The sequence below is a fragment of the Anoplophora glabripennis genome, unplaced genomic scaffold (genome assembly GCF_000390285.2).
Source record: "Anoplophora glabripennis isolate ALB-LARVAE unplaced genomic scaffold, Agla_2.0 scaffold6, whole genome shotgun sequence".
Taxonomy (NCBI): Eukaryota; Metazoa; Arthropoda; class Insecta; order Coleoptera; family Cerambycidae; genus Anoplophora; species Anoplophora glabripennis.
The window spans coordinates 2,068,230-2,092,769 of record NW_019416749.1 but is presented as its reverse complement, the minus strand read 5'-3'; the positions used below and the strand labels follow the sequence as shown (position 1 = coordinate 2,092,769).

The 24,540-nt window shown below is 35.7% G+C and overlaps 2 protein-coding genes across 2 annotated transcripts; both read left to right on the top strand.

Annotated features, from left to right (window-relative positions):
* Positions 1 to 46: 46 nt before the first annotated feature.
* Positions 47 to 22,133, top strand: LOC108911054 (dynein heavy chain 12, axonemal). The gene is made up of 30 exons (XM_018715884.1): positions 47 to 478; positions 1,573 to 1,918; positions 1,984 to 2,706; positions 2,840 to 3,149; positions 3,581 to 3,895; positions 3,972 to 4,228; positions 4,479 to 4,876; positions 4,928 to 5,525; positions 6,214 to 6,471; positions 6,597 to 7,211; positions 7,389 to 7,784; positions 8,255 to 8,583; positions 9,019 to 9,349; positions 9,409 to 9,691; positions 10,958 to 11,302; positions 11,368 to 11,921; positions 12,082 to 12,329; positions 13,155 to 13,464; positions 13,998 to 14,234; positions 14,303 to 14,539; positions 14,628 to 14,854; positions 14,986 to 15,170; positions 15,341 to 15,759; positions 15,865 to 16,569; positions 16,682 to 17,257; positions 17,310 to 17,777; positions 18,034 to 18,453; positions 20,448 to 21,068; positions 21,439 to 21,912; positions 21,970 to 22,133. Exons 1-30 carry the CDS (start codon positions 47 to 49, stop codon positions 22,131 to 22,133), a joined length of 11,781 nt encoding a protein of 3,926 aa, XP_018571400.1.
* A 761-nt stretch (positions 22,134 to 22,894) lies between these two features.
* LOC108911647 lies at positions 22,895 to 23,355 on the top strand. Its single transcript, XM_018716634.1, has 2 exons — positions 22,895 to 23,199; positions 23,237 to 23,355. The coding sequence occupies exons 1-2, from the start codon at positions 22,911 to 22,913 to the stop codon at positions 23,275 to 23,277; spliced, it is 330 nt and encodes a 109-aa protein (XP_018572150.1). The 5' UTR covers positions 22,895 to 22,910; the 3' UTR covers positions 23,278 to 23,355.
* Positions 23,356 to 24,540: the final 1,185 nt, after the last annotated feature.

Genomic DNA, 24,540 nt, shown 5'->3' with positions numbered 1-24,540 from the left:
ATGAAAGAAACAATCGAAATAAGTCAAAACTGACAGATGAAACGAAATGGATAGGGAAGCCAAACGGATTATTAGGCAATGCAAAGGAGCCAACAAGAGCGTGGTAAAGCCGCCGCCTCTGGAAGAACTTATAGCAACAAATTTAACTGAGGAACTGATGGAGAAATTCAAAATTGGTCGCCAGAAACGGGAGAGACTTCGTAGATTTCAGAGCGAATACACCAGAGATACCAAACGTAAGGAATTCAGAACGAGGTTGACGCCTCTTTATATACAACCTCCTAGAACCAGAGACCCTCATCGGGTACTTAGAAAGTACGCGGAGGTGTGCCCGTCGACCAGGATGTGTTTGTTTCAGGAGAGAAGGATAAGGAAGAGGGTGTGTGCCAAGGAACTGGAAAGTCGGTACGCCCATATTGTCGAGGAAATGATTGCCGAAATTCGGGATGAATTTGAACGGATAACACATGATGCAGGTGTAAGTAGTTGCACCAGTTGCTGACTTTTTGTCAAATTTTCTGAGAAACGCGCAAACTTTTTACACATATTTCTTAATATCATAGTGTCGCTTTCATGGTTATATTGACTTGCCCGTCGTGGAATCTGCAGAGACAACCCTGTCTCTGGAAGCTGCCTGTTGTTTTAAATTTATGTAAGACAGCTCGGTTTCGTGTCCCAGCACGAATTTCGTGGCATTCCTGAGGTTTTCGCGGAAAAATTCTAAACGGATGTGAAATTTTGGGCATCCCGCGAATGTCGTCGGCGGTTGTTCTACTAACAGCATTGGGTTCTCCTGATATCTTCTGCGATTTGGGATGTTTGGAGTTTGGAGCAGTTTACAGCTCAGTATAGTTTCAGTAGTTGAGTTCGCGACATGAGTGATAATTTAAATTCAAAACATAGGCGAAAATTTCGATTCCCACTCAGCTCTTCTACTTCACCTAATTATAATTGAACTGTTCCTTGGAAATCATAGATCCATATTTCTTATTTATAAAGTATGGCAGTCAGATTGCTTCAAAAGTCGTTTTTTTATAAAGCAAGAGGGCATATACATCTTTTTCAATTGCCTTTTTCTGTTTTGTTATTGTTAGCTGCAGAGCTGCATCACATGAATGTTTACTTCAAAAACATCATTAAGGAAGCTATCCTGATTCTTCATTTACAAAATATACTAAATCATATTATAAATAAATGTTCTAATAAATTTCTCATTTAAATGAAATTTCTTATCTATACCAGTGAGAGTGAGTTTCAGTAGTATCTAATACATTTTTTATTCTTTTACGAAATAAATATTGGTCAGCACTTATTTTCTCATTTTTAAATATTTTTTACTTCATCATTAGTTTCGAACTGAATACCATTCTGAAAGTTATTTTCATTATTTTTGGTATAAATTAAAGTTTTCAATGTTTTCCACAGTTTCTATACATACTTTGTGTCTCTCCTTTACTATAATAATAATGTGCTTTTTCTGTTTTCAATAAGATTACAATTTCACTCCTAATATTTTTATAATGTTGCCATTCGACTTCATTTCTACTATCTGCTAATAATTGTGTTTTATAGGTCAACTTGAAAGTGTTGCCACAAGACGAAACTAACATGAGATTTCGAGTTACTCGGTATAAGTATTTGGGTAAAACAGAACGATACCACGTCTACCTTCGAACTCGCAAAGAATTGCAACATAAATTTATGTTGCACCATGCTCTCGTCCAGAGAATATTTAGAGAATGTGTAATGAGCCTTCCTGCCACCTTATTCAACATAAGCCTTTTACGAACTAAACCATATGATATAAAAGAATTAGATGACACCTTTATTCATTGCGTGTCAGAGGCAGAGACTACCCTTAAAAGGTTTTATTACAGAATAGTTGCCATGGTAGAAGATGATAACAATAAATTAGAAGGTATGTATATTTTTTATCAGTAGCTGGAACATAGAAAATGTTAAAAAGATATTTTTTTTGTATAGGTAGTGCATATCAACATTTGCTAGCCGTATGCACTGGTCTTTTATCAGTCTATATAAGCAAGGCTATATCGCAAACGATCGAGCACATAGTAGAAGCCACTGGTTCAGAGAAACTGGTGCCATATTTGAGATTGTCGCTGAGGTGCGGAGAAAACTTGAGTCTATACCCCAACGATCAAGATGTGACTTTAGTTTACACATTATTCATAACTAATCTGATTGATATAGGAGTCAACTTTCAAGTGCTGGAAACATACAAAATTAAAGGATTTCCAGAAAAGAATATTTATTTGAATATTAGTAGTGATTTTTTCACTGAAATGTTGGATAAAGTAGCTTGTAATGTTATGGGCATGTTTGAACCGGTAATCGAATATGTAGATACTTTAGATGAAGAGTACAAGGAAATATTTAAAAAGGACAGTGTAAATGACGTGGAAACAGATTCATTTCTTAAAGCTTGCTTGAAAATCCAGCATTACCAAAACTACATAAGCAAGGCTAGTTCGATGTTGTCCAGTGAATATTTTGCTGTGGGCCAACTAATCTTATCTGAATACGTTGAGTCAATGAAGGAGTCTTTGTTTGAGATCATCGAAACAATTTTTGTCAAACTGTGTGAAATTCATATGACTGAAAATGCACAGATTTGCAGCGAATTTGAAAAGATTAAAGAAGCCGCACTTACCAGGCCTTCCACAAGTGAAGAGCTCATTGAACAAGGTAATGTAAATATTCATTTTTTTAACAAATATGTCATTCAAAAATTGATTTTAGAAATTGTTTTCTATTTTTCTGTTGTATCGTCACAAATTAAGAATTGTTTACGTCATGTTCTATATTTGCTATTTTTAAGGTAAATATATGATTTGGGTAAAAACGGTGCTTCTGATCCAGCTGAAGGAGAGAATTCAGCACATGCTGAACAATTTAACTCGTCTTGTTGAATTTGGCACCGTTAGTAAGGAGCACATGGAGTTAAATGCAGTCACTGTTAACTGGCTCAAAAATATTGAACCTGTTTTGGATCAGAATTCAAGCATGTACGAGCAAATCAAATTTGAACATGAAGAGAAGTTACAGCAAACAATCGCCTATGTCAATTCATCGGCTGTTAAGTTGGTGCCCCAGCTGGAAGTGTTTGATGACATGGACGATGTTGAGAGGTTAATATCTGGCAAATATTAATTACATAAACATTATTTAAATTTAAAACCAAGTTTTAAGATATTTATTTTCAGTTCCAGTGGTGCTGCAGACAAATATTAGTTAATATTTGTCAATTACATTAACATCATAACAATTTACTTTATCAAAATTATTTTCCAAACAGTTTTGCTTTCGATCAAATCATGTGATTTAAAAAAGTAATAACAACAGACAACACTGATAAATATATACATACAACCAAATTCGGGAACTGTCCACTTTGAGTGCAGTTTAAAAAGGAATTGTAAATTTAATAAAAATATATTTAATTTAAAAAAATAAATATTTCAAATTAGTATTCTAGGGAACATGCACTATTACCCCTAAAAATTTACCCCCACTTAAAGAAACACCCTGTATGTCAATAATGCATATCATTTTTTTTAAGGGCGAGGGAATATGTACACCAAATGAAAATTTTTCTGGCGAAACTTAAAGAACTCCGTGAGAAAATTGTGTGGATAAATAAGGAACAACAATGTTTGGGTTTCAATGTGTCTCCTTTCAAAAACGTAGAGGAACTGGAAAATTTCGTTTATCCATTCTTCCATTTGCTAAAAGTATGCTTGAATATAAGGAGACACGTGAATGTATGGTTGGACGGACCATTTGAATTTTTAAATTTTGAAGACACTGATGAGTTGGTGGAAAATTATATGAAAGAGTTGCTCAAAATACAAAAAAATTATCGCATAAAGTTGAGGTATATTTATTTCTGAATTTATAATGTTTGCAATATCAAAATTGATTGAACGTGGTTGATTGATTTGCTTTCTTAGGCAAGCTCAAGCAGAAAATACTCCACTTCGGTTCTTTGGTATAGTGGATGATCCCGACATAAACAGCAGGCCAGCACCTATAAAATTAACTACGTTGGCGATCCAGATATTGAAAGATTTCAGGCCTGCTCTAACTCTAATGAGGATTATGTGCAACGACGCCCTGATGAAACGACACTGGAAGGAAATGTCCTCAATAGCAGGTTTTGATTTGACTCCAAATGCCGGCACCTCACTGCGAAAACTGACAAAAATGGGTGAGTTTTAGGAAACATTTAAAAAATATTTTATAAGAGAGCGCTGCCTCTATAATCACCACTTGGCATTATTAAATCTGCTTACAGGAAAATAAATTATATTATTATTATATAGATCGTGTCCGCAAAGAAGACTTTTCAGTTTCTTCCCTATTCAGATCCTAAAAGTTATTTATAATTTTTTAAACACTCCCTGAAACTTTACTTGTAGTTCTGTTTAGTAAAAATTGGTAATAATCAATTAAAATAGGACTGGATCAGGATATGGATCTTTATGATGTGATTAGTTCAGGAGCGACGAAAGAACGTGAACTTCTCAAAAACCTCCTTAAGATGCAGGGCGAATGGGCCGAAATATGTTTCAAGACTGGCGGCTTCAAAGACACGAACATTACAATTCTTACTGCATTGGACGACATTCAAGTCGTGCTGGACGATCACATTCTTAAAGCGCTGACGATGCGTGGCTCTATCTTTGTGAAGCCTTACGAGACAGAAGTTAGGGCCTTTTACGACAGGCTGGTGAGAATTAATTCGACGATAGACGTGTGGGGCAAAGTTCAAAGCCAGTGGCTGTATCTGTTACCAATATTTTCATCGAAGGACATCGTCGCACAGATGCCTGAAGAGGGAAACTTGTTCAAAGAGGTAATTAATAAAATTCAATAGATATCATTGTTATATTTTAATAATTTTAAGGTAAACGATACCTATAAGAGGTACATAGATGTGGTTCTTCACGACCCGAGAGTTTATGAAACTGCCGGGGCCGTGGGCGTACTCGAGTCGATGGAGTACTGCTGTCAGCTTCTTGAACAGATCAATGATGGTGTTACAAACTATCTCGAGAAGAAAAGGTTATTTTTTCCGAGATTTTTCTTCTTATCAAATGACGAAATGCTGGAGATATTATCTGAAACTAAGGATCCCCTCAGGGTGCAACCGCACCTAAAGAAATGTTTTGAGGCTATCAACTCCTTAGATTTCGATGATAAACTGCAGATATCAGCAATGTACAGTCAAGAGGGTGAAAAGGTAAATTTCAAAAGTTTGGTTAATACTAAGGACGCGGGAGGCAGTGTGGAAAAGTGGCTGATCCAAGTGGAGAACCAGATGGTCGTGTCGGTGAATGATCAGATACTGAAGAGCTATAAGTTTTACCTCGTTACACCTAGGTGCCTTTGGATTCAGAAGTGGCCCGGGCAAATTATTTTATGCGTATCTCAGATGCATTGGACTTACGATGTGCACAAGGCCCTAAATAGAGAGGAAAATATGAATATTAGTACTTTTGCTGGTAAAAATTTTTATGTTATTTTAATGCTCAGAGAAAAATATTACATTTTTTTGTAGATTCTTTTTCAAAATTATTAAATTACACTATTTTAAAATTTTTTTATTTTTTACTTTTTTTTAAACTGCTATAACAAAACTCCTATCATGAACAGTCAAACCTTTTTAATATTTGCATAAAATCTGTTTTTATTATATATTTTAAAAGACAATAAATAGTCCACAAATACTCAAAGTTTAAGAAGAAATGACATTACAATCGGTTCACGGGTATTCTATATATACCTACTAACTTCTTTCTAAGAGAATATCAAATATATAAAGATTTAGGCTTTTATCGTCTTCTCACTTTCTCGTATCGAACCCTCTCATAAAGCTACAGTTCTTAACCTTCCGTATTAGCACGGCTATGTGCTTTTATATGTGTATAGGGTGATTAGTTCACCTTTGTGGCCATAAAAATTTGCAAATGAAATAGAAGTACAATTTTTACTACTAAGTTGTTTTGTTTCGTAAAACCTACACAAATATTGTAACATTTTGTTAGACGAATAGAGGTTTAAATTACCTATCTTAATAGGTCAATAGGTCAATTAATAAATACCTATCTTAACATCTACGTAATAAACAAAAAAAAATCACTTTGATGATACATTTTTTAGCATAAGCTACAAATCTTACAATGTTTACAGAACAATTGAGGGTGCAGCTACAACAAACAGTAGCGTTGATAAGGGACCCTTCCTTGACCAATCTTTCAAGAATTACAGTGAAGGCCCTTATTGTAATTGATGTACACGCAAAGGATGTGGTAGAAGATTTGGATAAGAAAAATGTTGGTAATGACAAGGAATTTAAGTGGCTGTCGCAGCTACGTTACTATCTAGAAGATGATGTTCCTCTTGTCAGATTGATAAACGCCACTGTTAAATATGCCTGCGAATATTTAGGTAAATTACAGTTGTCCTATTAAACATTGGACCTAATCCAGAACTGCATCTGAATTGATTTTTTCGGCACTTTTGTACAGTTGTACACCGATTTATTGACCATTGATATTATTAATTATTTTCAGGAAATACGGATCGATTGGTGATTACCCCTCTGACAGATCGATGTTATAGAACCTTGATTGGTGCTTTTCACCTCCATTTAAATGGCGCACCAGAAGGCCCGGCAGGCACGGGGAAAACGGAGACGACTAAAGATCTAGCTAAAGCTATAGCCGTCCAGTGCGTAGTCTTCAACTGTTCCGACGGACTGGACTACAAAGCAATGGGCAAGTTCTTTAAAGGACTAGCGTCCTGTGGTGCCTGGGTCTGCTTCGACGAATTCAATAGAATAGACATTGAGGTATTATCTGTCGTGGCACAACAGATATTGTCTATTGTGTTAGCGGTTCGAGCACATGCAAGCAAGTTCAACTTTGAGGGGACAGAAATATCCCTTAATCCGTCATGTTATGTTTGCATCACCATGAATCCTGGCTACGCAGGAAGATCGGAGCTACCGGATAATTTGAAAGTGTTGTTCCGGACAGTTGCTATGATGGTCCCAGATTATGCCATGATCGGCGAGATATCGTTGTATTCTTATGGATTTATCAATGCTAGAGATTTGTCCGTTAAGATCGTCACCGTATATAGACTCTGCTCTGAACAGCTGTCATCGCAAAATCACTACGATTATGGTAACATATTTGTTCATATCTGTCAAATTTCACATTGTCAAATTTCATCGCTCTTGATTCTTATGCATGTTTTTTTTTCCTTTTAAAATATACGTAGTTCTAAAAGAACTTCAACCCATTGACGGAACATTCTAAGAGTAATAATTGTTTCATCGAATATTTTTCTTACATTTTTAGGTATGAGGGCAGTAAAATCAGTCCTTTCGGCTGCAGGAAACAATAAGAGAAAAGCTCCTAATGAGAATGAGCACATTTTACTTCTGAGAGCTATTCTGGACGTCAACTTGCCCAAATTTCTCCATCACGATTTGCCATTATTCGACGGCATTATCAGTGACCTGTTTCCCGGCATAGTTCTGCCACAAGCCGATTACTCTGTCTTAACAACGGCAATGCTCACTTCCATTAACAATAGGAAATTACAGCCAAAGGAACCCTTTCTGGTTAAAATCATTCAGACTTACGAAATGATGATAGTGCGATGGGGCTTTATGATGGTCGGACTGCCATTCGCTGGAAAATCGTCGACATTGAAAGTGCTAGCAGATTCACTCACGCTTCTCAATAAACAAGGTCAGTTGGTAATAAAAAAATAGTAATATTTGTTTCCCTCTTTTTCTAATTTATGGGAGAGGGGTTGCCATATTATTATTCAGTAAACCGCATCTGCATTTTTAATAAAAAGAAAGTATGATTAATTTCAAAATGGCAGAATGTTAAATTAACAAGAACAGAACAGACACTTTCAATATTAGTAGAAACAATGTAAGGAAATTTTTAACTGACGATATTGTAGGTAACAACTATTTTGTGAGCTACATGCTCCGATTAGCATTGAATTATTCATCAAGTGAATCTAACAGGCATACTAGTTTTGTATTTCGTATATGTATATGTCTGGCGGGTTCGATTGACAAAACCATCAGTTAACAGAGTTCGCCTAGTTGGCGATAGATCGTGTATTAACTAGCAGTCACCATTCATATATATGCTATGATATGTAAATATTCCAAAAACTAATTTAATATAATCCAATTTCCTAGGACACAATGAGGAGAAAGTTCATTATCTGATACTGAACCCAAAAGCCGTTACAATGGGCCAACTATATGGGCAATTTGACCCTGTCTCATACGAATGGTTTGACGGAATAGTGGCAACGGGTTTCCGAAATTTTGCCACTGATCCAAGTCCTGATAGAAAATGGATGATATTTGATGGTCCCGTGGACGCGGTTTGGATTGAAAACATGAATAGCGTGTTGGACGACAATAAGAAGCTTTGTCTGATGTCTGGTGAAGTTATGTCAATGACTAACTCGATGTCTCTTATATTTGAGGTTATGGACTTGGAACAAGCGTCACCTGCTACGGCAAGTAGTTGCATTGGTTATGCAGAGCTTTCATAAATGATTACAAGCCACGTGTCCGCTAATTTTGTTTGGAACACTAATTTTATTTCCTTCATGTTGGCAATTAAATATCGGTAAAATTAAAAATTATTAAAACGATAGGATCAACATTACATTAAAACACAACATTGGTGTAATTTTTCACGAGATTTTATTCAACCAATCATATCGAGTGTAGACATAACAGTTTGTTACTGTTCATTGTAAACGAATCATTGAAATTGGTGACGCCAAGGGGTTTTTCGTTACGAGTACCAATCGTGTAGTTGGGGGCAGTATTTGCTTTATTTTGATAAACAATTACTTAGTTTCTTCTTATTCTACCTTTTTATAAATCAAAACACTAATATAATTTAATTAAATTATCTTTACAATATCTGTAAATTTTTCAAATAGGTGTCTCGTTGTGGCATGATATACTTAGAGCCGTCCACTTTGGGTTGGCAGCCGTTTGTCGAATCTTGGATACCCACTTGCAATCCAGAGTGGTGCGGAGAAACAAGGAAAGACATGATTTTCACCATGTTCGAGTGGATGGTGCCCCCATGTTTGCAATTCATAAGAAAATATTGCGTACAGTACTGCAATCCCGGCGAAATAAGTTTGGTGAGGAATATGATGTTGATGTTGGAAATGCTTCTAAATGATGCGATACATGGCAGTACGAAGAAGGAGGAGGAGGCAAAGCATTTGGACCTTTGGATACAGATAACTTTCATTCAAGCAGGCAATCCTTTTTCATTATTAAATTTGTGTAACTCTTCATTGATGGTAATCTTCTTGTAGGGGTGTGGGGTTTGGGATCCATTTTAGATAAAGATTCGAGGACAAAGTTTGACGAATTTTATAAACAGCTTTGGAGAGGACAGCTGGAAGAGGAGTATCCTTTTCCAGAAACTGTAGAAAAAATGGAAATATCTATTCCGTCAGAAGGGATACTGTTCGATTATAGTTATCATTACAAGATGAAAGGGAATTGGAGGTACTGGCCTGAAGTTGTCAGAACGGAAAGGGTTGACGAATGTAAAAATATTCTCCAGGCCCTCATTCCCACGGTTGATACAGCCAGGTGCGATTATGTCATAATATAATATCTATAAATGTAACCGACTAAGTTTTAAAACAGCTGCACATGATACCACCAACTTGTATAAATTACTGAAGTGTCAGAATTAAGTTGGAGTAAAGGTGGTTTGTTTTCAAAGCGCTCTTCGCAAAAATAGATAATTCGATTTAGTTAAAAAAAAGTCACCTTCTTCTGTCTTCAATTAAAAAGAATAAAAACAAGGATTCATATTTTTGGTTTTTGTTGTTTAATTCTTCTTTGCCATATTATTCATCATTAAATTTCGAACATTTGTCCTAATTTAACGACCTTGTATCTCTTAAGATAACTAAGATCTCAATGGTGCAACTTGAACAGAAGCACCCAGTATTGTAGTTTATAATACAAATTTACACGTCACGTAAGGAAAACGCTATGAAAATTATAATTTTCGGGTTAATTACTTGAACAAGTTACTGGCACCGTTTAAATACAGGGTGTTTGTAAATAAGTGCGAAATATTTTAGGGAGTAGTTGTCGAAGTCATTTTGTGAAAAAAAGTCCATATAAACGTAGGTCGAAATATGCTTCACTTTCGAGATACAAAGTGTTTAAATTTTAATTTCTTATTTATTTTTATTATTTCACAGAATTTCAAAGATATTGATACTAGAAATTTGAGGTTATATTTTATTTAGAAATATTTACATTTATAGAAATTAGAAGTACACAACTTGCAATAAAATATGTTTTATTTTACGAAAAAAACTGAAGAGACCAATTTCATTCAGAATTAAAATAAAATATTAAAACGGGAAAAAGTCAGTGGCGTACCTTTTTTTTATTAAAAAAGGTTGTGGCATTCTCGCATGAACGCCAATGGTGGAAGTAGAAATATTCGGATCATCCCAAAATATGCACATTTATTCCTCCCTTTAAATTAAAATTTAAAAACTTGTTATCTCGGAAAAGAAGCATATTTCGACCTACATTTATATGAACAATTTCACAGAATAACTACGGCAACTACCCCCTAAAATATTTCGCAGTTATTTACAAACACCCTGTATAACTATGCTTTAAAATATTTGCTTTTAGTGGTAGACTGATAACTCGTATAAGTTACTAGCACCGTATGCAATCGTTTTTTAAAGAATTTTTTAAAATTAATTATGTTTATTCATTTTGTCAACCAATCTTGGTATTTTGTTGTATTAATTTATTTTCCCATTAAAATAAATGAATAAACGATTCCACAGAACGTTGTCACACAAAGTTTTTATTTTTTAGATACATGGCTTTGATCGATATGCACATCCGCTACAAAAACCCTCTGCTGCTGATGGGTCCGACCGGAACAGGGAAAAGTTTCTATATGACGGACATTCTGATGAATCAGTTGAACAAGGAAAAGTATGAACCCGCTTTCATCACCTTCACAGTCCAGATATCGGCCAACCAGGCACAGGAACTGGTTATCTCCAAGTTGAACAAAAGGAAGAGAGGCCACTACGGACCACCTAAAGGAAAAACTACCGTGCTTTTTATCGACGATGTAAATATGCCTCTTAAAGAAGTCTATGGTGCTCAGCCTCCAATAGAACTGTTGAGGCAATATTTCGATCACAAGAACTGGTAACTGATTAAATTACTTAGTTTTATATTATTTATTAATTCTTCTTTTTAATAAACTTTATTAGGTATGATTTAAAAACAACCAGCCCAATCTACCTTTATGACATTTTATTCCTCGGTGCAATGGGCTTGGTAGGGGGAAGCAGACAGGAAATCTATCCTAGATTCCTAAGACACTTTAACATATTCTCTATCAATGAATTTTCCTTGGACAGCATGTCAAAAATTTATGCTAATGTTCTTCTGCTGGGGTGGAAAAACAACGGTTTTCCTTCTGAAATCATCTCAGTAGTACACCAGGTAGTCACCGCCAGCATCGATGTTTATAATGCGGCAACGGAGAACTTGAGACCAACTCCGTCAAAAAGTCACTATGTGTTTAATTTGAGAGACTTTTCACGATTGATACAAGGCTGTGCAATGTTGAGGAAGGAATCAGCCGAACAAAAAAAGACGTTTGCGAAGATATGGGTTCACGAGGTAATGAGGGTCTTTTATGACAGATTGATAGAAAAGAAAGACAAAGAGTGGTTGTATAGTAAGCTCCGGACGTCTGTGAAGGATCAGTTTAGAGAGAATTTTGAGGTTTGCTTTGAGAACTTGCCAAGAGAGGCAGACGGTAGGTTCAGTTTCACTGATACTTTTATAAATTGTCTTAAAAGTTAAGTATTTTTATCGAACACACAAAAATAATGTGGCAATCGACTGTATGGATAAAGAAATTTTTCTTTTTAATAACGAATTTACGATAATTGATATTGCTCCACTTTGTTTCCAAGGTTTAATAAGTGAAAACTCCCTGAAAAATCTCATGTTTGGCACCTACTTTGACCAAGACTCCGACGAAGACAAGCGTTACGATGAAGTTTTAAATATACAGCAGTTCAGAGAATTAGGCGAAAACTGTTTGCATGAATATAATGCCACTCATAAAAATAAGATGGACATTGTCCTGTTCGATTATGCATTGGAGCATTTATCAAAAATTTGCAGAGTTTTGTCAATGAACTGTGGAAGTGCACTTCTGGTAACAACTGAATTTATACTTTTTTAAACAGTTTGTCAATAGCAACAATGACTCCATTTTTTTTAATTGTCTGTGTTACGAGAAACAACTCCGAGGGCTATATGCCCCTACCGGCATTGAATTATACCCGCAACACCTGGTGCAACAGCTAGGATCGTTTGTCAGTTTAACCCACCAGACACAGAGCAGTTTCGAACTTATTAGATCTCACCTATGGCACACTGATGAGGACTAATAAGTCCGAAACCGGTCTGTGTCTGGCGAGTTAAACTGACGAACAATCCTAGCTGATGCACTAGGTGTTGCGGGTATAATTCAATGCTGGTAGGGGCATATAGCCTCGGCGTAGTTGTTTCTCGCAACACTGACAATTAAAACATTGTCTTCGCCCTCTGTACTCAGCACGACATATGGAGCCATTTGCGCTCCCGCGTACAATGACTCCATTTGTTTATTTTCAAGAAGAGTATGTAACACTTCCGGCCAATCAATACTTAAATTAAAATTAAAACACTGTATATAAAAATAAATCACCCCCATAAAAGTATTTATAAATGTTGTTGAATGTTTATGGTAGAGTGAAAAAAGTCCATCAGACTACTAACGATTGTCCTAAAGTGTGATGGAGCCTTCATTTTTAGTAGGAAAATTGGGGAACATAATAATATATACATATATTTTTCTAAAAAGTTATATGAATATAATTGAGAGAACAGTAATTTATCTGGGAAAAAATGTAGTTATTGAAATCTATCCATCTTTACAGCTGGTAACTAGTCCTATTGTTCATGTTACTGAAAAGCTTGTGTTGCTAAATTTTTTCAGGTTGGCATTAGTGGATCTGGAAGGCAGTCCTTAACACGTCTCGCCAGCGAAATATACGGACAGGCACTTTTCCAGCCAGAAATCACCAATAACTATACAATTAGTGATTGGCGGGATGATATCAAAATAATCTTGAAAGAAGCCGGCGGTCGTGGGAAACACTGTGTCTTCTTGATAACAGAAGGTCAAATCAAAGAGGAAAACTTTTTGCAGGACGTAGACTGTCTACTTAATTCTGGTGAAGTTCCCAATATGTACGCCATTGACGAAAAGCAAGAGATTCTGGATATGGTCCGGCTAGCGGCCCAAGGTAAGTGGCATAACAGTATGCGAATTATTTGCATCAAATTTTAAATTCGCATTCGAGTCCACAATCACATATTTTGTTGAATATTTTCAGTGATGGCTAATATGAATATGTGAACAAAAAAAAGGAACATGTTTCATTAAAAAAAGAATCTTCACCTTGATATAAATTTTATTTTAACTAACTGGCGATACAATGAAATGTTTAAATAAATTCAAAAATTAAAAAAAAAAACATTATTTTATTATTAGCCGTCGTAGTTTTACTTTATTATAAAGCTAATTCAAATAAATATAAAATTTTTTCTAAAAGTCCTATCAAATGAAATCAAACAATGTTCTTCAATACTAAAAATATGGGCATCATGCAAAAGGTATCTAAGTAAAATGTAAAAATAGTAAGATCTTTCTATCGCGGCTATTTTCTTGTGTTAGTCTTTGTCAAGGGCGATAGAGACGACATTTCTTGTAAAGATTACAGTATTTAATAATTTCAATATTTCAGGTTTGTATAAGTATAATTTATGGTTTATTTAGGTGGTAACCGAAATTTGGACGTCGGCTCCTTAGAGGTGTTCTTCTTCTTCACAAAACGTTGTAAGGATAAGCTGCACATTATCCTTTGCTTTAGTCCGGTAGGTTCCACGTTCAGGAATCGATTGCGGCTCTTTCCGTCTCTTATCAATTGTTGCACTATCGATTGGTTTGAAGACTGGCCTGAACAAGCTCTGGAGGAGGTCGCACATTCTTGGATGGAGGATATCAATCTTTCCGGTTAGTTAAAAAATCGGGAACTTAGAATATTTAAATTTGTTAGGTTCTAAACATACTTGCGATTTTAGATGAAATTAAGCACTACTCTGTGGTTGCTTGCAAGTATTTTCATGTAGAAGCCCGAAACAATTCAGATCTATTTTTCAAATCTCTGAACAGAAAAACTTACATCACTTCGGCTTCGTATCTGGAACTAATAAGATCTTTCACGGATCTGACGAATAAAAAGCAGAACGAGGTTATGCAGGCTAAGAAGAGATACGAGGGAGGCTTAGAAAAGTTATATCACGCCTCTGTGAGCATAGGTATGTTACGTCTTTGGAACTTGAGGTTTTTTCTCCTTACATTGTCAGGTGTGAAGCTTTACATAATTTAATGAAAGTTTATTATTAGGGGAAATGCAGAAGTCATTAGCAGAACTACAGCCCCAACTGAAGGATATGAGCGAGCAGGCTACTAAAATGACGAAACAGATAGAACATGAAACGATAACCGTGGAAAAAGCATCGGCGGTAGTCAAAGAAGACGAGAAAGTTGCTAACAAACAAGCCGCAGCTGCTCAGAACTTGAAGAGAGAATGTGAAGCAGATCTAGCTGAAGCCATACCAATTTTAGATGAGGTTAGAAACAGTTTATTTTTATTCATCGTTTTGTGATTTTTTTTCAGTAATTTGAATGGTCGATATATTTTTATATCATTTATATTCTCTACCATAATCTACTTAATCATTTGCAAATAATTTATTAATAGGCCATCGCAGCTTTGGATACCTTAAAGCCTGCAGATATAACTTTGGTGAAATCTATGAAGAATCCTCCGGAAATAATAAAATTGGTAATGGCTGCTGTTTGCATAATAAAAGATGTGAAGCCAGATCGGAAACCTGATCCTTCTACTGGCAAAATGACACTTGATTTCTGGGGGCCCTCTAAAAGGTACATTTAGATTTACAAAAACAGATTTAAGGCCTTGGCCAAACGGAAAAGCAGGCGGGCGAGCAAGCTATAATCGTAGATGACCTTAATGACATAGGCTGTTCAAATTTATTTTACCACATTTCTCTGAACCGTATAAATCAATTAATTTATTATTTTCTCTCGACTAGGTTATTGGGTGATATGAATTTTCTTCAGGGCCTAAAAGATTTCGACAAAGATAACATAAAACCGGATGTAATGGTCAAACTCAGAAAGGAATACATCCCCCACAAAGACTTCAAGCCGAGCATAGTTGCCAAGGCATCTAGTGCGGCCGAGGGGTTGTGTAAATGGATAATAGCCATGGATATGTATGATAGAGTTAACAAAATCGTCGCTCCTAAAAAAGCCAAACTCGCTGCAGCCGAAACAGAATTTGCCGCTACTATGGCCCTGTTATCAGAAAAAAGGAACCAAGTCATGAAACTGGAGGAGCAGCTGGCGATACTGAATGAAAAGTTGGCGGAAGCCGTGGCCAAACAAACCAGTCTACAAGAAAACGTTGATTTATGTAATAACAAACTCATCAGAGCTCAGAAACTGATAGGTAACAGTTTCTTTAACAGAATAATAATCGAGGCATTACTAAATTAAAACAGTTTTACTATTTATTTGTTAATTTTGATGAAATAAATGTAATTGTTTTTGTTAGGTGGCCTGGGTGGAGAGAAAACAAGATGGCAAGCGGCAGCGGAGGCCCTTCAAGTGCAATATGATGGTCTAGCAGGAGATATCCTAATATCTTGCGGAATCATTTCCTATCTTTCGCCATTCAACAGTATCTTTAGGCAGAGAATTGTAGCGGATTGGCACAAATATGTAAAGGACCTCAAAATACCCACGGGCGATGCATACGATATGGTTTACGTGCTGGGTTCAGATGTTAAGATTCAAAATTGGTATATTTATGGTTTACCAAGGGACAGTTTTTCAACGGAAAATGGAATAATTATGGACAACTCTAGGCGTTGGTCATTATTCGTAGATCCCCAGTCTCAAGCCAGCAATTGGATAAAGAAAATGGAGAAGCTCAACAACTTGGAAGTTGTTAAATTCTCATTTCCCGATTATATGAAAAGAATAGAAGTCTGTGTCCAACTGGGCTATCCCGCTTTAGTGGAGAGTATAGGGGAGGAACTGGAGGCACCTTTAGATCCGTTGTTATATAAAAAAGTATTTAAGCAAGCTGGAATGTTGGTCATAAGTCTAGGGGAAAATGTTACAGAATACAATACTAATTTTCGATTATACTTGACGTCGAAACTAAGAAATCCACATTATTTACCGGAAGTTTTCAACAGAGTTACCATTATCAATTTTGCACTTACTTTGGAAGGATTGCAAGATCAATTATTAGGTAAGATAAAAAATTTTACACACTGAATATGTTGCATAATAGTCAGTATCTTGTGCCTTTTTAGAGGATACATAAAAATATCACTTTTGCATAAGCATTTCTGAATATCTAGGTATTGTTGTGGCAGTTGAAAAACCTGACTTGCAACAATTAAAGGAGGAACTAATCGTACAAAAGGCAGAGAACAAACGGGCCTTACAGGAAACGGAAGAAAACATTCTTAAAACGTTGGCAGAATCAAAGGGCGATATCCTGGAAGACGAAAAGGCGATTCAGATATTAGACGAATCGAAATCCTTATCGAAGGAAATTCGCGAGAAACAAGAGAGGTCCTTGGAAATTGAGAAAACCATCGAAGAATTCAGAGGAAAATATAAGATAGTTTCTGAACATTCGGCGGTCCTCTATTATTGTATTTCCGATTTAGCCAATGTCGATCCGATGTATCAATATTCGCTAGACTGGTTCATAAACCTCTATATTGGTTCCATACAGAGAGCTGAAAAGTTTCGTAATATTGAGAAGAGATGTCAGAGTCTTATTAATGCCTTCACTTACGATCTTTACAGTAATATTACTCGTTCGCTGTTCGAAAAGGACAAATTACTCTTTTCCTTCCTGCTCTGCTCAAAGATAATGATGTTTCAGCAAAGGATGGATGAACAAGAATTTATGTTCCTTCTCACGGGTAAGTTTAGCCCAAGTAAAACAATCTTCAGGAGACGACATGTAATTTTTAGGTGGGGTGGCGGTGGAAAATCTGATCCGCAATCCCTGTAGCTCTTGGCTGCCCCACAATGCTTGGGACGAAATTTGCAGGGTGGATGATCTGAAAAGTTTTAATAATTTTTCAAAAATCTTTACCAAAAACGAGTCTTTCTGGAAAGAAATATATGACGACTTTCAGGAGAACTTTGTACTTCCGAAACAGTGGGAAAAATTAAACTCTTTCAAGAGGTTAATTATAGTGAGGATGTTGAGACCTGACAAATTGCTCACTTGTATAATGAGTTTTGTGAAGACTGAAATGGACGAGAGATTTGTTAAACCTCCACCCTTCGATATAGCTGTGTCTTACTCTGACTCGTACAGTTTGTGCCCTTTAATATTTATATTGTCGCCCGGTACCGATCCCATGGCTGCACTTGTCAAGTTTGCTGAAGAGATGAAAATGACTGACAGGTTTCATTCAATATCGTTGGGACAAGGTAATTCATATATTTATCAACAACTCTTTCCTGTTGTACAAATTAATGTTTTAAAAAGGTTTTTAAATTATAGTAGTAGTAAAACACTGTAACATTTTCAAAACAATCGCAAACTTTTTTTAAATCTTTCAGAAATATTTATAAAACATTGTTGAAACCATCAGGTCGATGGAAGCCGTAAAATAAGGCTTATATTTCTTTGTTTCGCATGTTTAAAAAATATTTAACAATTTAGCACTATTGATTTGTATTTCAGGCCAAGGGCCTATGGCCTCGGCTATGATAAAAGAAGGCCAAGATGCAGGCATGTGGGTCTGTCTACAGAACTGCCATTTGGCAACTTCATGGATGCCGACGCTAGAGAAAATATTTGATAATTTGGATTTTTCAAATACACACGATCAATTCCGTTTGTGGTTGACCAGTTACCCCTCTCCCAAATTCCCTGTGACTCTTTTACAGAAAGGCGTAAAAATGACGAACGAGCCTCCACAGGGATTGCAGAATAATCTTTTGAAGTCATACATCAGTGATCCCGTAAAAAATCCTGATTTCTATGATGGCTGTCCGGAGCACGAAGAAATGTTTGCTCGATTGCTGTATGGCCTTGCCTTCTTTCATGCTTGTGTACAGGAAAGAAGAACTTTCGGTCCGTTGGGCTGGAACATCGCATATGGTGAGTTCTTTTACTATATATGTATACAGGGTGTTTTTAAATGAAGTAGCAAAAATGGTACCAGTGAATGTAGAGCCAAAAATAAGACGATTGAAGTAAAAATACCTTATATGTAAGTTGCACCCCTGAGGCGAGGCGGCAAGTTTCGTGTCTCCTACTAATAAACAGACAACTTTTCAATATTTGTTCAATCAGTGACGTATTTTATAAAGGAGTGAAACAGTCAACCCCACTGCAATGTTTTATTAGAAATTTTTTATATGAAGCAAATTATTTATTTAAAAATATTTATCGGGAACACTGATATATTGCGCAACTTTTTTATCTCTTGTAATTTTTCGATAAAACCGATAGTTTTCTATTAAAAAAAATTAGATGCATCATCATTCACTAAAGGGGTAATTGTGAAAATTTGTGAAAATAAAGTAGCCGGATGTCATAACCAATAAATTGTTATTTATCATATTAATAAATTGACACTTTCTGTCAATAAGCTGGTAATTTAATAATAATATTAAGAATAATTTGCTATTAATTAATAAAAATGTTTGATAACTTATGACTATGGGACATGTATTAGGTAAAGTTATTTATCTGAAATAAAATTTAATACGAAAAACAAGAAATGAAAAATTAAATTTAAATTTAATTCGTCTGTTGAAGCTATAACGCACTCGCACAAACAGTTCTTGGTTATTGCAAAGGTCCTCTGCTGCCTGAGCAGATTCTTAAGCATAGTTCTTCTAAGGAGGCAACATGAGTGGCATAAACAATACTTTTTATGTGTCCCCAGAAAAAGAAATCCATAGGCGTTAGGTCAGGTGAACGTGCAGGCCAACAAACAGGGGCATCATGACCTCGACCAATCCAGCGATTCGGGTAATTTAAATTTAACCATTCTCTAACGGCAAGTGTATTATGTGCAGGCGCCCCATCGTGCATATACCACATCACCTGACGTGTAACGAGGGGTACATCCTCGAGTAATGTTGGAAGATTTTCATTAAAAAATCTAAGATATTCGGCCGCTTCAAGCCTGTGTGGAAGAATAAAAGGACCTACTAGAGTATTTCCTATAATTCCCATTCAAACGTTTAAACTGATATTATGTTGACATCGTAAAACACATATTTCATGAGTATTTTCTTCCGACCATCAGGGTCACTCAATTCTTGCGCGAGTTGGTGGTGAAAATGGTATAAAAGATTTTCATGAGTTACATTCCACACAAGACTGTGAGAAACTTGCAGTTGCCTGGATACCTGTCTTGTGCTTGTACCAAAATCTTGTTCTAGATGTTCCAGTATAGCTTCCTCAGTTTCAACAGTTCGGACATTACGCCTTCTTCCGGCACCCTCACGTTTGGGTTGAATTTTACCAGTTTTGTGAAGCCTTTCCACCGAAGCCAATGTTTGTCTCGGTCGGTTTGGATAGCTTTGGTAGTATAATCTTACTGCAGCGTTACTATTTTTTCTGGAGTCAAAAAACACTTGGAGCATGTCGACATATTCCTCATTGGTATAATTATTAGTTGACAGAAAGTGTCAATTTATTAATATGATAAATAACAATTTATTTGTTATGACATCCGCCTACTTTATTTTTACAAATTTTCGCAATTTTCGCAAACTTTAGCGAACGATAACGCATCTAGTTTTTTTACCAAGTTTCGTGTCTCTAGCATTCCTCATGTTAAAGAAAAAAATTAATGTGAATTTCAATCCCCTCCTTTAAGAGGTTATATCGCCTCAGAGGTGCAAATTTTATATAAGGTATTTTTACTTCAATCCTCTTATTTTTGTCTCTACATTAACTGATACTTCATTTAAAAACACCCTGTATATAAAAGCTTGTGCACTACCTCACGAGACTCGTTTTTTGTTATTTTCATATTTTACTCACACTACATTTCATACACCCTCGACTGTGTTCTCTCGTTGCGTTACTGGTCCGTATGTCATTACGCTATTGAATAAATTTCTGGCTTTCTTCAGGTTTCAATGACTCCGATTTCGACATATCCGTACAGCAACTGCAAATGTTCATAAATGAAAGCGAAGATCCATACGAGGCTCTAGCGTATCTAATAGGCGAATGCAATTACGGAGGTCGAGTTACAGACAACTGGGACCGCAGACTAATAGTAACAATTCTGGAGACTTATTTAAATCCGATGGTAGTGTATAACTCGGAGTACTCCTTTAGTGAAGTGGGAAGTTGTTATGGGCTGCCGGAGCGCTGTGATTACGAATCCTATATTCGACACATACAGTCTCTTCCCAGCAATCACCCACCCGAAGTATTTGGTTTGCATACAAACGCAGGCATAACAAGAGACTTACAAGATTCCACTCTATTGCTGAATTCTGTATTGAAAGTATATGGCGAGACTGCAGGAGCATCAGTCGGCGAAACTGACAAATACTTGATGGTATTGTGCACTGATATCTTGTCTAAATTGCCCAAACCTTTTGATTTGGAAGTGGCAAAAACACAGTATCCTGTGGAATATTCGGAATCCATGAACACTGTTCTGGTCCAAGAAATGGAGAGGTTCAATAAATTACTGAAAGTTATCGCTGGTTCATTGATCACAATGCAGAAAGCTATTCAAGGTAAAATATGTTTTTGTAGTAACTGCTACAATAAGGATATAATTTATTTTTCTAGGATTTTATATGTTTGCTGAATTATGTTCATCTTTCCAAAAATATATACATAATTGTAATTACACTCCGTACAACATTTGTTGAGATAGAATTCCAAGAAAAGAATAAGCCAATAAAGTTCTGTTATCGGAACTACTGTAACGATTTACAGCGGCAGGGGGGTGGTGAACGCCACACCACTAATGTCTTTCTACCTCGGTTATTAAATGATATTAATTCCAAGAAAATGATGCAAGAGTCTTCTTGGAATTCTATCTCAAGAAATATCGTATAGAGTGTACCTCATTCATGTGTATTATTAAAAAAAAATGTTTAGGTCTTGTCGCAATGTCCCCAGCATTGGAAGCGTTCTCAAGTTCTCTAATGCTTGGGAGAATACCGGACAACTGGGCAGCCGTTTCCTATCCCAGTCTAAAGAATTTACCCAGTTACGTTTCCGACTTCATCATCAGAATGGAATTTCTACAAAACTGGTTCAAGAAGGGTAAACCACCAACGTTTTGGGTGTCTGGATTCTTCTTCACACAGGCTTTTCTAACTGGTGTTAAGCAAAACTATGCAAGAAAATATACAATACCTATTGATAAGTTGACTTTTGATTTTGCAATTTTAAAAGTTGATGATCAGAGTACTCCTCCTCCCGATGGAGCTTATATTTTTGGTTTATTTACCGATGGTGCTAGATGGTATAGGGACCAGGGAAAATTAGAAGAACTGTTTCCAAAAATTTTATATGATGTATTACCAATCGTTTGGCTTCAACCAATAAAAGAATCTGATTTTAATCCAGGTGGGCTCAAGCTATATAGCTAATGATTGCGAATAGGTAATGCATTATTATTTTCAGGTAAAAGGTACACATGCCCAGTGTATAAAACATCCGCTCGAAAAGGTACTCTTTCAACTACAGGACATTCGACTAATTACGTCCTCCCCATCTTGTTGGATACCGATAAAGATCCTTCTCATTGGATAAAAAGGAGTGTCGCATTGCTGTGTCAGCTAAATTAGAATTTTAAAATATTTTTTATGGCATATTTTATCATAAAATATATTATATTAATAGTATATACCCGTATCTATCTATCTATCTATTTATCTGGAAAATCTGGAATTATCAGAGAATTTTGCAGTTCTGAAAATGTCGAGAAAATTTCTCAAATTTTTATAGAATTTTTTTTCTCAAGTCCTACTCAACCAGTTTTTATTTACAAGCTGCTGCCACTAGATGTCAACCTATTAATATTCCAAAGTTGGAATTTCCAACTTTACCATAAAAATATAAGAACATGTGAATGTGTTGACTATTCATACTATATTCTTGAAAGAACCATGTTATAAAAAAATAACATAATATAACCATAACACAAATGCTTCACCATAATACAAAATGTTGTCTTATTGCTTCACCATAAATTAAAACGATATCCATCAACTCCGAGTTGCTATACACACAAGTCATTTTTGACACTAACTACAGTTGAACTCGCTTATAACGAGCAGGGGATATAACGAGCACTTGGTTATAACGAGCAAATTGAAATGTCCCTTCCGAATTCCCTATGTAACACGTGTATTTTTGTTCGGCTATAACGAACTCGTATATAACGAGGGCTTGTCTATTACGAGCTTTGATTTTGGTCCCGCGCAACAGTGATCTCGGTTATAACGAGTTATCGTAGAAACAGTTTTTACGCACATGACATCAAATGAACGCAAAAAATTGTTATGACTAGTAGAAATAACAACATATCCGATTTTGACATCTTTGACTTAGTTCAGTACGACATGGTAGACGAAAATCTCGAAGTGGCTGAATTCCCAAATGAAATTCAAATCACACAATTAGCGATTAACCCATCAATAGATGAAGAAAGTGATGAAGAAGAGACGGGAAGCGATGAGGTTACAGTTGCTTCGACACATGAAGCCATCTCTGCGTTAAAAACCATAGTATCATACGTCGAATTCAAATATCCGGAAAACGAGCAGTTCTTAAATGCCGCTGATCGTTTGCAAAGAAATATCAGTCAGGAGATATTAAGCAAAAGAGTGGTGCAGAAAAATATTACAGAATTTTTTCGTTAATAATAATAAATGATATGTAATGTAACTTACCTACAGTTATACGTATCTATGTTATGTAGATAAATAATATTATATGTTTGGAAATAAAAATACAAGTGCAATGCAGCTATAATTATGTGTCCAATAATTTTCAGCATAGTTGGCGACGGCGACTTCTATAACGAGCACTCGCGTATAACGAGCAAATTTTGCGTTCCCGTGAATGCTCGCTATAACCGAGTTTTACTGTATTAAAAAACTATTGGAAACACCACAGATAAAAGGTAAACGACGATTGTAAAATCCGATTTCAGTATTCGAAGTCGCGAATGACGCTAGAGACTACAGTTGTCCAGCTATGTAATGGTTGAATGTACTACAACTTCAATAATTTTTTTCTTGGAAACTATACGGATTTTACAAAAATATTTTTAAGATATTGACTCCATTTCTCATGCCGCATCTATTCCCAAATTTGTTTGGGAAAAAATAAACTATGGAACAGTACCTATAAACAAGTAATCTAACAGAAAACTCAAACATTAATAATAAATAAAATACTCAAAAATAAGTAAACAAAAAAAAATATTTATTCATCTGAATTTTCAGCATATGACATCCTTGAAATCTTGTGTCGTCGAGTACTGGTAACAGGATCTTAAAAATTTCTGATTCTAAGTTTCTCACTCTCTGAGTTTGCTCTCGTCCAACATTCGCGTATTGGCGTTCAAAGCTCCCATAATCTCTTAAATGTTCAACTAATTTTACAAACATACATCTGCTATCGTCGTCTTGCAACAACATCGTTTTCTCCTGACAAAAAGTAGGCTCTAATCATTTCAACTCTTTCTTGATTCGTATACATGCTTTTCCAAATCATACAGAAACTTGAAAATGGAAACACAAAAATACACTGTACCGTCAGTAAACACTGAAATAAATAATTTTATAAGGTAGGTACTTACACCACACAAACATTTTTTCATAAAATAAAAATGTAACAAAATGAAATGGTGAAGACGTATTCGGTCATTCATCGGCAGTTTGTTTTCTTTATTTTACCATCCTGTTATATCATACCAGGTGTGAACTCAACTGGCAGTAGCAGCTTTTTATAGGCGTCAATACGGTGTTTTCACTGAACAGCAGAGGCTTCATAAACGTTCGGAACGGATCGGATTCGGCTTAAATTTAAACTGTTCAAGATTTAATTTTGTTGCTGTTTTGTTTATTTTGGATTAATTTAATATGTGTCTGTTGAGTGGCTGAATAACAAAAAAGAGTAGAAAGTATTTTGTTTAGAATTTTATTACTTTTAAATATACCTTTTAAATATTTCATATCAATCGAA